Below are 12,174 nucleotides of genomic sequence, written 5' to 3' on the forward strand. Positions count from 1 at the left end.
CGCCGGCAACCACCCTTACCTGCGCCTCACTAGACTCCCCCCGCGTCGTCTCAGCAAAGCTAAACCGAAGTCCAAGGATTCCCCCCGATGCCCCTGTCTGGAGCATCTACCTTTCGCACATGGGCGAACACACAAATGCGAATTTCACACATCCAAACAAAAAAAAAAAACTCATTGAAAATCCTCTCCGACCGGACAATGCGTTCTTTCCAATCTCGTCAACCACGACCATTGATCTTCCACATTTCTTCACCTGACAATGCGTTCTATTCGATTTCATCCGCCCCAACGGTTACTCTTCCACCTCTCTATCATCCAACCGAACCGCTACCAATGTGGTTGTCCTCCCCGTCCTTTTTCTTCCAAGAACCCTTAAACAAATCTCTTTAAATATCCAGTGCCAAGTTCACAGTTTCAATGCTATGAAACAAGATTGGTCTCTCTAACAATGACCTATCTTGAGGGAGCATGATAAGGGATAAACATATTCCCTTCAATTATTAAATAAAATCCCATTGGATTTATCTCATGTTGTATTTATATTTTCATGTAAAACTTATATTTTTTATTCTAAATTTTATAAATATCACCCTTAATCAATTGTAAAGGTATGGTTCAGTTCATCCTCTAATGTGTTCAATTCAATATCTAATGTTGGTAACTAACCTTGAGTTAACTCAAGAACCTCTCCGACATTGCACAAATGTCCAAAATATTAGGTTTTTCCTTTTAAAAACTCTTTTTAAGCCCTCTTTCTTCGAGGATCATGTAACTCTATTACCAAATATTGGAAGAAAAAAAGAAAAAAAAACTAAGAGCATGAGATATTGAAAGGAGGAGAGAATTCTGTAATGCAAGCACAATTGTGTTCTCCCTATTTTGTTTTCTTATTTCAAAACTCAAAGCTAGTACATCAATTTATAGGCATCTTGCCTTGCAAGAATTTAAATCCGATTAAAACATCTAGTCTTGATATTAAGGTTACAAGACTCAAACTTACTTTAAACAAAAACTCCTAATTATACCATAATTCCATCTAGTCTTGATATTAAGGTTACAAGACTCAAACTTACTTTAAACAAAAACTCCTAATTATACCATAATTCGAAGTTTGAGAACCTTTTGTGAAAGCTTTGGTATACTAATAAATACTCAATAATTGCTCACCAACTAGTTTGGGAGCATATGTTTAAGATTCCTACCCAAAACCACCAAAAGGCTATAGAATTGTTGATCGATCAACAAAAAAGTATGATTGATCCACCACATACAATGACTAACTTTTTGAGTTTTCTAAGCCTAATGATCAATTAAGGCATTAATCAACAAGTTTACAACTTGTTATAAAACAGGTTGATTGATCATGCCTCATCTAGTGATTAATCATGCTTTATAAGACTGATTATGCACTGTTCTGTATAATCAATCATGCTATAGTGGATGATCGATCATGCTTTATAAAATCTGTTAGGCTATATTTTGTATAATCGATCAAACCTTTGTAAGATGATTGATCATGTCTACTACTAGTGTGCAAAAATGATTTTTAAGCATGATTTAGGCCCCCTTTTTTAAGGGAAATAAACTTTTCAAAACTTTGTATGAATCGATAAAACATGATTTTAGAAACAATTGCATGTTCTAAGATTTCAATGCTCACATATACCTTAGGATTGAAATTTGGCCAGCTTAAAAAGTTAAAATTTTTCAGAATTTTCAATTTATCTCGACTCTAGTTCTTTAAATCTTCAAGCTTCTATCTCTAAAGCTTGGTACTATTTCAAAAACTTTTCTTCCAGCCCTCTTTCTCCACTTCCTAAAGCCTAGATGGTGTAGTTCTAATATTACATGTTGAAAATAATTTAAAAATTAAGAGAAAAAAAAAAGAGAACCCTGAAATCGGAGCACAACTACGCTCTCCTTGTCTCTCTAATTCTATGCAAGCGGTTGCCACCACTCAGCTGAATGCGTTTAAGTTGAACCATTTACCACTCTACTTAGCATGAATCTTTTGAGATTTCTTCTCATTATCTTCGCTGCAGATACGTCTTTCCTGAGCTAAACCGAGAAGCTTGCGTCTTTGGTGGTGTACAAATACTCTCTTATATATCCAGAAACCCTTTGAGAAAGTTACGGACCAGACCTGATACCTGTCCGGGCCTCATACCCACTTGGGCATAACTATTATTTTCGCAGAGAACTCCCAGTCATACTCAGGGAACTGTCATTCTGACTCCTCAAGTTTTTCATTCTTGACAGATGGTAAAGGACAGTTTAGACCAAAAACCAGGCACGGCATCACCGTTATCTCCCTGTATTCTAGAAGAAAAATAACATTTCAACCCATTGGCATGGCTCCTTTTGTCCGAGTCAGTGATCCACCCAGAGGCATCCGATCTTAAAATATCTGCCGATATGATATTTATAGATAGCCCATCAAATCATTCTTTTCAATTGTATGATTTGATTCTCCTATCAAATATATTTGACAATCCATTAATGGCAACAGAAGCCTCAACTGATGTTGTCCTTTTCAACAGAAGCCTCGTTCTCTCATCCTGGTACACTAATACTATCACAAAAACTTATTCATCCATGTTGACATGAAAAAATGAAAAAATGAAAACCACATGAGCACCTGAACAGAATTTCTGATATGTATGGAAGGAGGCAAACGGTAGTTCATTATCTAAACAACGGATACATTTGCTTGACACTTTATTGCCATATCTCAATAAGCCAAAAAACACTACATCTCTGACAAAGCTTCCACCAAGAGGCAAAACCACCAGAATTCTTTTTCTTTCAACTCTTGATTCTTTTACAGTTCATATCACTTGAGCTTTTTTTCTTATTTCAGGGAAGTAGAAATTGAACTAGTACCAGAACATATCAGATGACCTGAATGGCGCCTGAAAAATTAGTGGTACCCCGGGATAATTTGTTTGTGTTCAGTGGCCGTGGTGGGGCAATGGAGAGTTCTAAATCACCACAATCTGTTGATGGAGAGCATGAGCTTGCTGCAGAAAGGAAATGTGGGTCAGACTGGGTTGGTGGGTTGAAGGATAACTTGAGAAAGTTGGGTCCATAGATAGTGGTTTGAGAAACAGGTATGGTCTGGGCAGAGAAATCAACAGTTGGGGTGAGAGATAGGGTGGGGAAAACCGGAGAAAGTCCCATAGTTGCCTGCTTGTTTACATCCACCTGTTCAAACATCAAATGACTGAATGAGTAAACAATTAAAAGATAAAAACATTACTTCTCCTCAGTACAATTTCCCTTTGCAGAAAGAAATGTCCACTGCCAGGTCCCACTTATGGACCTAGAGGTGGCAAAACAATCAGATGATCTTTACCACAAACCAACCCGAGGAGTAACTCCCATGTCTGAGGTGCAGCCAAAGATGGGGGACCTTGACAAATTTTTTTAGATCATTGAATCACAGCAGCCATCAATGTAATCAAAATGATGTAAAGAAAATAGACACAACACCATATAATCCATGTCAAACATGGAATCAGTAAACAATAAGTAGTCATGAGACTTATGTACCATGTAATTACTGCTATGAAAGCTGGAAAGGCCACCAGTCCTGGCAAATGTAGTTGGATAAGCCTCAGAGGTCCTAACCAATGTCTGGGCTGCAATTCTAGCTGAAGTACACTGCTGTAAAGCAAAGGAAATATTTAACTAAATATGGAAAAATTGAACCATATATGGTGCTGTTTTGTATTTTCATTTTCTCAAAAGCTTACACTATTATTATTATTCTGATGGTGAAGACTACTCTCTTCTGGAGTTTCCTGCATTCTCACCAGATTAAAAGCAGGAGTGGTTTCGGAAGTTGAAGCCTGGAAATATATATCGAGTTAGCAAATAGGAAATTTCGAAATTCCATAGAGAGAGAGAGAGAGAAAGAGTCTTACAATATCTCTAATCACCATGTCGAAAAGACTAGACCTGCGCTTCCTTTTATTTTGAGTACTTTGCCTGAGAAAGTACTTCTGAGCATGGCTAGCTACTTGTGTTGGTGTCTTAGTTGTAACAAAGTTCCGTGAAATTCCTCTCCAATCCCCTTTACCAAGCTTTTCCAGACCAGCCAAAAATGTCCTGTGCTCTTCCTCTGTCCAAGGCACGCCTAAAGAAGGAGATAGTTGTGTGAGAATAAATTTCAAAACCACCAAATGTGAAATAAAGTTCAGTACTCTCTTTGCTATCCTTGTCATCATCCATGAGTCATCATCAATAGATGGAAAAGAAAAAGAGGCTGAAGATAACCGTGCTGAAGAGAGGGCCTGAGAAACTAAAGAGTGGGAGATGGACAAATTTGTCTCAGCAGCACTATCTTAAATAAAAAATGCATTAATATACCACATCCTGTCTATAGTTCATAAAGACTAGCAATCAAATCTGCCAATCCTTAAGGAATAAAATTATCGCGATCTAGTTCTAAATGGTTTTGAATCCACTAGATCTCCTCAATTACCTTTCTATGATACCTATACCCTAGTATGCAATTCACTCCAGATGTTTCTCGGCAAAAAGCCCAATCGATCTTCAAGAAAGTTCAAAATTAGTAGGCTATCAGGAATGTCAGGAATCAACATCCTGTAAAGACCCATGCAGAGCTGTCTCAAGAGGTCATAGATCTGGATGTCAAATAGTTTTGGCACAAAATAATCTTCTTTCTACTGGATCCTCAAAATTTTGGGTTTCACAGAATATGAACATATTGCTATCGGAATGCAAAGCAGGAGCACGAAAACAACAGAAGCATTCATACAAGGACGAATTCTCGATGCAGGAGCAACCATGAACAAGATTTTAAAAGAAGACTATATATTAAATTAAGTGGATTATAAAGAAGAAACCAAGCCATTTAAATTGCATGGAACACTTAAACTATTTGATATAATCCGGGGAGCAATCAACGGGAAGATTGAAAAGCTGATTTTGCAGGCTACATTCGGCATTCAGAGAAAATGATACCCAGAAAAGATGATCAAACATGTCATACGAATAAACATGGCATGAATTACAGCTTAAATTTTACAGAAAAGAATTACTATAGCCTCTATTGGAGCACTATAAACAAGATACCCAGAAAAGAATAACTATAGCCTCTATTGGAAATTCAATCTTCTTTAGTTTTATAACAAGACAACATTTCATCGAGAAAGGAGGAAGAATAGAGCACACAGGTTGAATTACCAGACAGAAAACAAGAAAAAAATTACAGACAACCAACAACAGAAAAACTGCTTGCAGACGATGAATGATAGACCAATGTATCAAAATGAAACAAACAACCAAATTACCTTTCTTCCTTTCATGCCCGCTTCTTCTTGAGGAATGGACAGGGCCATCAGATAAATACCCATTTTCCCCAGCTCCATTATCGGAAGCCACACACCCAGAAAGATTCCCCAGACTCTTACTCTTCCTCATCACGTCTTCTCTTTCACCCGAAATCCTCACCCCAAAGAGCTTCAAACCCTTCTCGTTGCATGTCCTCGAATTGTGCCCGTTGTTCCCACAGTGGGAGCATTTTCTGCTAATGTCCTTCCCCATGAATAAAAACCAGCACCAATCCGATACTACCTCTTTTCTTCTTCTACCCAACCCTCTCTGAAAACACGTAGACGGAAGACGAAAACAAAGCTTCGGCACAACGGGTAGCTCGGAGCTCGGCCAATATAAATACAGAAAGTTGTCCGGGGATTGGCCTTAATAATCCCATCTTGAGCTTTTTCTGTTGAGAAGTCGATACGATGTCTCATAAATGCCCTTGAGACTGGATTGGGAAATCCAACTAAAGAAATGGATTTGCCGTATGTATGGTGGCCTGTGAGGAGGCCGACTTCCGGATTTGGAATACAAGCACTTAATAAGCCCAGGAAATCCGGCTCTGTATGAAACTAATTCCCTTCTATTTTCAGACATTCAAATATCTGGAAATTCTCCATTCGTTATAAAACCATCCATGTTCTCCGTTTAAGTTTTTGTAATCTATAAAGCAGTTTATGTTCAAACTTCTAACACAGCCTGGATTGTGGAAGATGGAGATAAATTTCAGGGCTATCTAAACTTCTAACTTATGAGATTATATATCTTAAATTATTATACAACATTTGGTTTTTACATGTATATTTAAAAATATCAAATATAAAATAATCAAAATGTTCCCAAATATCCTTTTGAACGGCAAGAGAGATTGGCTTCTGCTGTTGTCATTAGCTTGGGTTCAGGTCATACAAAGAAGAAAAATAGATATTTCTCATAAGAATATAACAACAAGGGTATTTCTTTTTCTTCGGTTCAGTGTTCACTTTCAGGTATTTCATCTCCTGTATTGCAGGGCTACTATGTTCAATTCAAGGCGAATAACAGAGACTGAGCCGCCAAAAAATTAGTGCGGAAATGGGCGAAGAGTCAGAAGAAAGTTATGGCACGCGAGTTTCTGCGCATTCGTCCGACAAGCAGCCACTCGGGCTGCATCCCGAAATACCTAACACCATCCGCTGAATCGATCGCAGATCCTGTCGTTTCGTCGTGGATTTGTTATTTTCGGAAATATGAAGCCCAGGAAAAAACATGGAAAGGATAGTGGTGGACGAGTCCTATGTTGGTCGCCGAATAAGCGTGGAAATGACAGCAGCGGTGAGAGGAAAGTTCCTCCAGTGAAAAGGGAAAAGTCACATATCCTGAAAACAGATTGACAAACTTTGGAGGGACTGAAGAGAGAGAAGATGTTGGAGAAAACGGTAACAAACTTTGAATATTACTCGTAGAAAATTCTTGTCCAAAACATAGACGTGGCAATGGGAAAATTTATTTGGTACGAAATAGGTGAAACACTATCTTAACCATATAATCATAATTAACGGTTATCTCAGCCAACCGATCATGATTGAACGGCTGAGATAACTGTTTCACATATTTCACACCAAATAGCTTTTTCGTATTGGATAAGATGTGGTGACAATGGAACCTTGTGGGTTGAATTGAATTTGCCTTGTTTATTAAATTAAAAATTGGGTCCACCTAACATTTTCCTTGCTTTTTTCTTCAACCTGATTATAAATGTCACTTTAAGAGTTGTAAATTGAAAACTTGTACCACCCCACGAATGAGTGGTCAAATTTGTTGCTACTGTTAGCCTAGCCGTTACCATTATTCCCTTACATGTAAGGATAGTGAGTAGTTGTAATAACTCCCTACTCTTTTGATGGAAAATAGAGGTTTTATGAATGACGGATCTGGTTTAGTAGATACAATTTGTGATTAGACGATTAGAATTTGATCGCCATCGCTGAAGTTAAACGTTCGTTCATGTTTCTGTTAAATTTTATTTATGAATTTAATAGAGAATTTTACCAAAATAATAGTTTGGAAAAACTTATTTTTGAAAATAACGACGGTATCAACTTATTTGCAAAAATACCGAACTTCGACCAGTCCACTGTATGTGTGGAGAGTCAAATGCGACATGTAAACTTTGATTGCTTACGCGTGGCCATGTCATCAGTGCAATACTGTAGATTAACACATCGTCTGCCACGTCATTATAGTTGACATGTATTATGCCATGTCAACTGGCATGTCATTACATGATAAAAATTTGAATAAATTTAAAAAAAATTAAATACACTTTTTATTACCTAATATATAAAATAATAAATTATTAAAAAATTAATAAACAATTAAAAAAATAACTCTTACTTATTTAACCCCATTTAATATCAATTAAAATATTCATTAATTAAAAAAAATTTATCGTTACACTTTTTATTTCTTCATATTTTAAAAAATAAAATAAAATAAGTAAATTAATTAGATTTAAAATATTTAAAAATTTAAAAAATACAAAAAAGTTATTTTAGAGTTTAAAAATACAATTTGTTTGTATACTTTTTATCACCTTATTTAAAAAATAATAATATTTAGAAATTTTAAATATTTATAAATAGAAATAATCCAACTCTTACCCATTTACTATGGATTTAAAATATTTATAAATAGAAATTTTTTTACTTTTAAGTCTTACCCATATATTATCCATTTAAAATATTTATAAATAGAAAAAATTTTACTCTTAAGTCTTACCATATATTATCCATTTAAAATATTTATAAATTAAAAAAATATACAAAAAAGTTTTTTTAGTGTTTAAAAATATAATTTATTTGTATACTTTTTATCACCTTATTTAAAAATAATAAATTATTAAAAATATATTATTTAATTAAAAATCTTACAAAACTTTACAATAATTTTAATTTGGCAGAAATTTCATTAACATAAAATCAGAAATTAAATAGTGAATCACAAAAAAATAATACAGTAATTAAACACCTAAATTCAAATCAACATTATAATTAAATACAATAATTAGATTCAATTAACAAAAACCCTAAAAAATTACCCTCCTAAATCAGCTTCTGAAATTCAAATTTGGGTTTGGAGGGTGAGTAGGGCTTCGGTTTTGAGAGAAGGGGCGGCGAGAGAGTGAAATGATAGGGTATTAAGAGAGGGGGCGGTGAGAGGATGAACAGAGGGGAACAAAGAAGAAAAATGAGAGATGAGGCTGAGACGATGAGAGAGCAGTTGAGAGGGGGCGTCGAGGGCGAGGGTGAGGGCAAGGCCGAGCGGCAGCAGTGGTGGCCAAGGCCCGAGTGTTGGCAGCAGGGGAGAGACGGCAGCAAGAGCGAGGGCGAGAGGAGAGGAGAGGAGATAGATCGAAGAAGAAACATTAGAATGAAAAAATTATAAAGGAGGGCTTACATGGAGTGAGCTGACATGGCGAGAGATGACGGGGCAAAGAGAGAAATTGATAATGACGTGTCGGATGACATGTCAGATGAAGTGTAAAAATAATGACGTGGCAGCCCATGTCTTCAACTATCATACCGCACTGATGAGATGTTGACACGTACGCAGTCAAAGCTTACATGCCGCTTTTGACTGTCCACATGTAAAGTGGACCGGTCAAAGTTTGGTAATTTTGTAAATAAATTGAGGTTGTCGTTGTTTTTATAATTAAGTTTTTTTAAACTAGTATTTTGGTAAAAAGTCCAATTTAATAATGCAGTAGAAATTCATTTTATGTTTATAGCTTACAAGTTACCAACAGCACCTTTTACGTTATATTTCTCATTTGCAACATATACATTTGATTAATTTACAAAGAAAACAAACCATTTTCAGTTAATTTTCCTTCTATCCCTCTTTTGTTTTTCGGGTCGTCTAATTGAGAGTTCCAGGGTTCAAGGACTGGTCAGGCAAGGAGCAGTTTGAAGAGTACTCGGAACTTGAACTGGTCTGTCCATATTTAACGTCAAGTCTTTCACCTTGTTGGTGTAAAGCCTCTTCATGTTCGACTGCTGCTCGTTCAGAAGCCTCCATATGGGTCTCTTGGCGTTTTCCCTGAAAGGGCACTCCGACCCCAGGAAGCCGTCCACCAGGTGCAGGTACGCCTCCAGGTCGTGGCAGCACGCCACGTCCGCATCCGGTTTCAGAAACGGCGACGTCTTGCTGTCCAACCGGAGCTCACTCCCAACGTGCGAGTATCCCAACGGCGTGTCCTTCAACACGTCCGACCCTTCCCCGATGAACACCCCGGGAACCTTCGTGATCACGTCGCGGGTGTTCACCACACGCAGCACTTTCACGCCGTTGTTCGACACGCGTGAGCCGAAGGCCTTGTTTCCGACCCGCGGCCCGCCGAAGGAGATGACAGCGATGGGCGGAACATCGTCCGCGCAGGTGCTGAGTTCGTCGGCGACTAGGAGGGCAAGCGCGGCGCCGAGACTGTGCCCGGTGACTGTGATGCTCAGCTGCTCGCCCTTGTATTGGTTCATCAATCGCTTTACTTCTTCGATGATGGCTTCTGAGAGGCTGGGGATGTGGGCACCGGCGGTCTTGTACAGACTCCAGAACCCGCACTCGACTTTGGGTTGAAACCGGCTCGGTTCGGCACCAGGAAGCGGCACCAGAGCCGCCCGAGCGTTCTCCGCCCATTCGAGACATGTTGCCGTTCCTCGCAGAGAGATGACTATGTCTCGCCTCCCCATCCGTTCGATCTCCCTCTGGTTGTCGCACACCGCGACGTAGCCTATCCAGCTCGACCGCTGAGTCATCCATCCCAGGTCGGGCGCTATCTCATCAATCCAGCTCGGCAGGCCGAAGGAAGACGTGGCGTAGAGACTTTTCGTTACTCGAAACGACGAATCCGGGACCGAAACCTGCCGAGGCGACGGCGGGAAATCCGTCGCCGTCGCAGGATTCGAATGGAAGGTGTGGTAGGCGCCTTGGACGAACTCGCCGTACCGGATGACCTCTCGGCGGAGATTCTCGTCGAGGGGGTCGAGCAGGCCGGCCCAGTCGTTGCGGCCGTGGTACTCCTCCCAGCGGGAGCCGAGGTGGTTCCGGGGCGAGTACTCGGCCGTCTTGGAGAGAAGCCTCTTCAACTTATTGAGATTTCGCGGCGACATTTCCTCTACCTTCCTCGTCCCCGGCCAGATCCCGTTGAGATTCAAGCCGTCAAAGACGCCTCTACTTCTCTTCTCCGGCGAAGAAGCCGTATCGATGGATTCGTTATCGGAAAGATCACGGAGAGGAGGCGGCGAGGATTTCTGGAGGAGCTTCTCAAGATTGGCGAGGTGGGTTCGGATGGACTCGTCGAATTTGGGAGCTGCGATGGTCGGCTTGTCGAGCGTCTGCAGGGAGGCCACCGTCTTCCTCAGGGGATTCAGAGGCGAAGCGCGGGAAATCGAAGTACTGCGCCGCACGCGAAAAGCAGGCTGTGTTGGAGCCGAGATGATTGATCCGATCTGCATTTTCCGACCTCAAGCAAGCTATCGAGGAAGAAGAAGAAGCAGCAGAAGAGAGCAGGACAACAAGAAAAATCTGAAATCCAAGCGCAGGGCTGGAATTGAGAGAATGGCCCTGTTCTGGTCTATATATAGAGCGAAAACTTGAAGCCCCCGAGTCACCATAAAATGAACTTCCTTAAATGACCTTGACCAAAATAACGGCATCCATTGCTTTATCTTCATAAATGACGAAACTAGCCCGGGGATAGTGGGAGAAGATAGTGCTATGCACTAACGCCCTTCATCATTCTTCCCCGGAAAAGGTTTCCCATGTGGGTGTGTGACCACCAACACGTGTTCCATAAGAACAAATTATGTACACAAGAGGGTAGATATAGGAGCGAGGATCGTGTCGGAGGAACCACTTGGTTAGTGCTTAGCCCCACAATCTGTACCACATTGAGAGGGTTAGAGTGGGCCACCACTGATGTGTTTGGTTGCAACAACATTGTAAGTGGGGAATTTTGCTTTTTAGAGGGCGTCTTCTATTGGCACGAAACAATGTGGGTGGTTGTGGAAGACTTTTGTCGAGCTCGAACTTATAATTTTTTTACACTTTTTCGATTTTTTTAACCTACTAGATTCACTTTTAATCATGGCAAAATTGAAATATATAATATGGGGATAGTAGTTATATTATCCATGAAATAATCCTCCCATTAAATAATAAAAAATTGACACATACTTGTCATGCTTGAATTTTCATTAAAATTCAATTTTTTTAAGGGCAATGGGACATGAGAGTCATTTACTAATTTCAAAGGGGCGAGGTGGAGAATTTGTTGTGTCCTGTTATCTTGGGTCCTAAATGTTGATATTTGAATGGTTCGACCGTGTGACCGTGACATTCTCATTTAGCGACCCAAACTCGTCCCTTTTGACAACGACGACTGTTTATTTTTTAATTTCTTTACAATTCTGCTCTACGTTCAACCTCAACGGCGAGGCGAGGCTGCACTGCTTTGCCGAACTTGTGAAAACGCAGCCATGGTTCAAAAAAGGAAACGAAGAAGAGCAGAAAAAAGGTGCGTGGTCGGTCCCTTTTTGATGTTCAATCCTTACAAGCAAGCTCTGAAAGGGTCTTCGTTTTGAACAGAAAAAGTTACAGTTTCTGAACGGTTTCTTCTTGTTGTGTTCCTGTTCGTTAAACAGAGAAGATGGAACGAAGGAAGTTTCGAGGGAAGTACAGAGAAGATGGAACGAAGGAAGTTTCGAGGGAAGTACAGAGATTAGATATGTGAAAAGCCTTGTCAAATGCTCATACGATTGGCTAGTAGATAGAGGAATACGGAACGACTCA

At 39.6% G+C, this 12,174-nt stretch overlaps 2 protein-coding genes across 3 annotated transcripts; both read right to left on the reverse strand.

Annotated features, from left to right (window-relative positions):
- Window positions 1-2,633: 2,633 nt before the first annotated feature.
- LOC137948952 (transcription factor KUA1-like) lies at window positions 2,634-5,716 on the reverse strand. 2 transcript variants are annotated; one of them, XM_068795183.1, is made up of 5 exons: window positions 5,319-5,716; window positions 3,927-4,138; window positions 3,756-3,851; window positions 3,553-3,663; window positions 2,634-3,204 (listed from the first exon to the last, which is right to left on the reverse strand). In XM_068795183.1, exons 1-5 carry the CDS (start codon window positions 5,569-5,571, stop codon window positions 2,893-2,895), a joined length of 984 nt encoding a protein of 327 aa, XP_068651284.1. In that variant the 5' UTR covers window positions 5,572-5,716; the 3' UTR covers window positions 2,634-2,892. The 2 variants fall into 2 exon arrangements, with proteins under 2 accessions (XP_068651284.1, XP_068651283.1); XM_068795182.1 differs by having other exon boundaries at window positions 3,553-3,666.
- Window positions 5,717-9,139: 3,423 nt separating this feature from the next.
- On the reverse strand, window positions 9,140-10,902 carry LOC137948965 (phospholipase A1-Ibeta2, chloroplastic). Its single transcript, XM_068795200.1, has one exon. The coding sequence runs from the start codon at window positions 10,836-10,838 to the stop codon at window positions 9,267-9,269; it is 1,572 nt and encodes a 523-aa protein (XP_068651301.1). The 5' UTR covers window positions 10,839-10,902; the 3' UTR covers window positions 9,140-9,266.
- Between the last annotated feature and the right edge of the window lie 1,272 nt (window positions 10,903-12,174).

Source organism: Aristolochia californica, unplaced genomic scaffold (assembly GCF_029961685.1).
Source record: "Aristolochia californica isolate CCGP_79_NKW_82.1479 unplaced genomic scaffold, dmAriCali1.0.hap1 SCAF_13, whole genome shotgun sequence".
Lineage (NCBI taxonomy): Eukaryota > Viridiplantae > Streptophyta > Magnoliopsida > Piperales > Aristolochiaceae > Aristolochia > Aristolochia californica.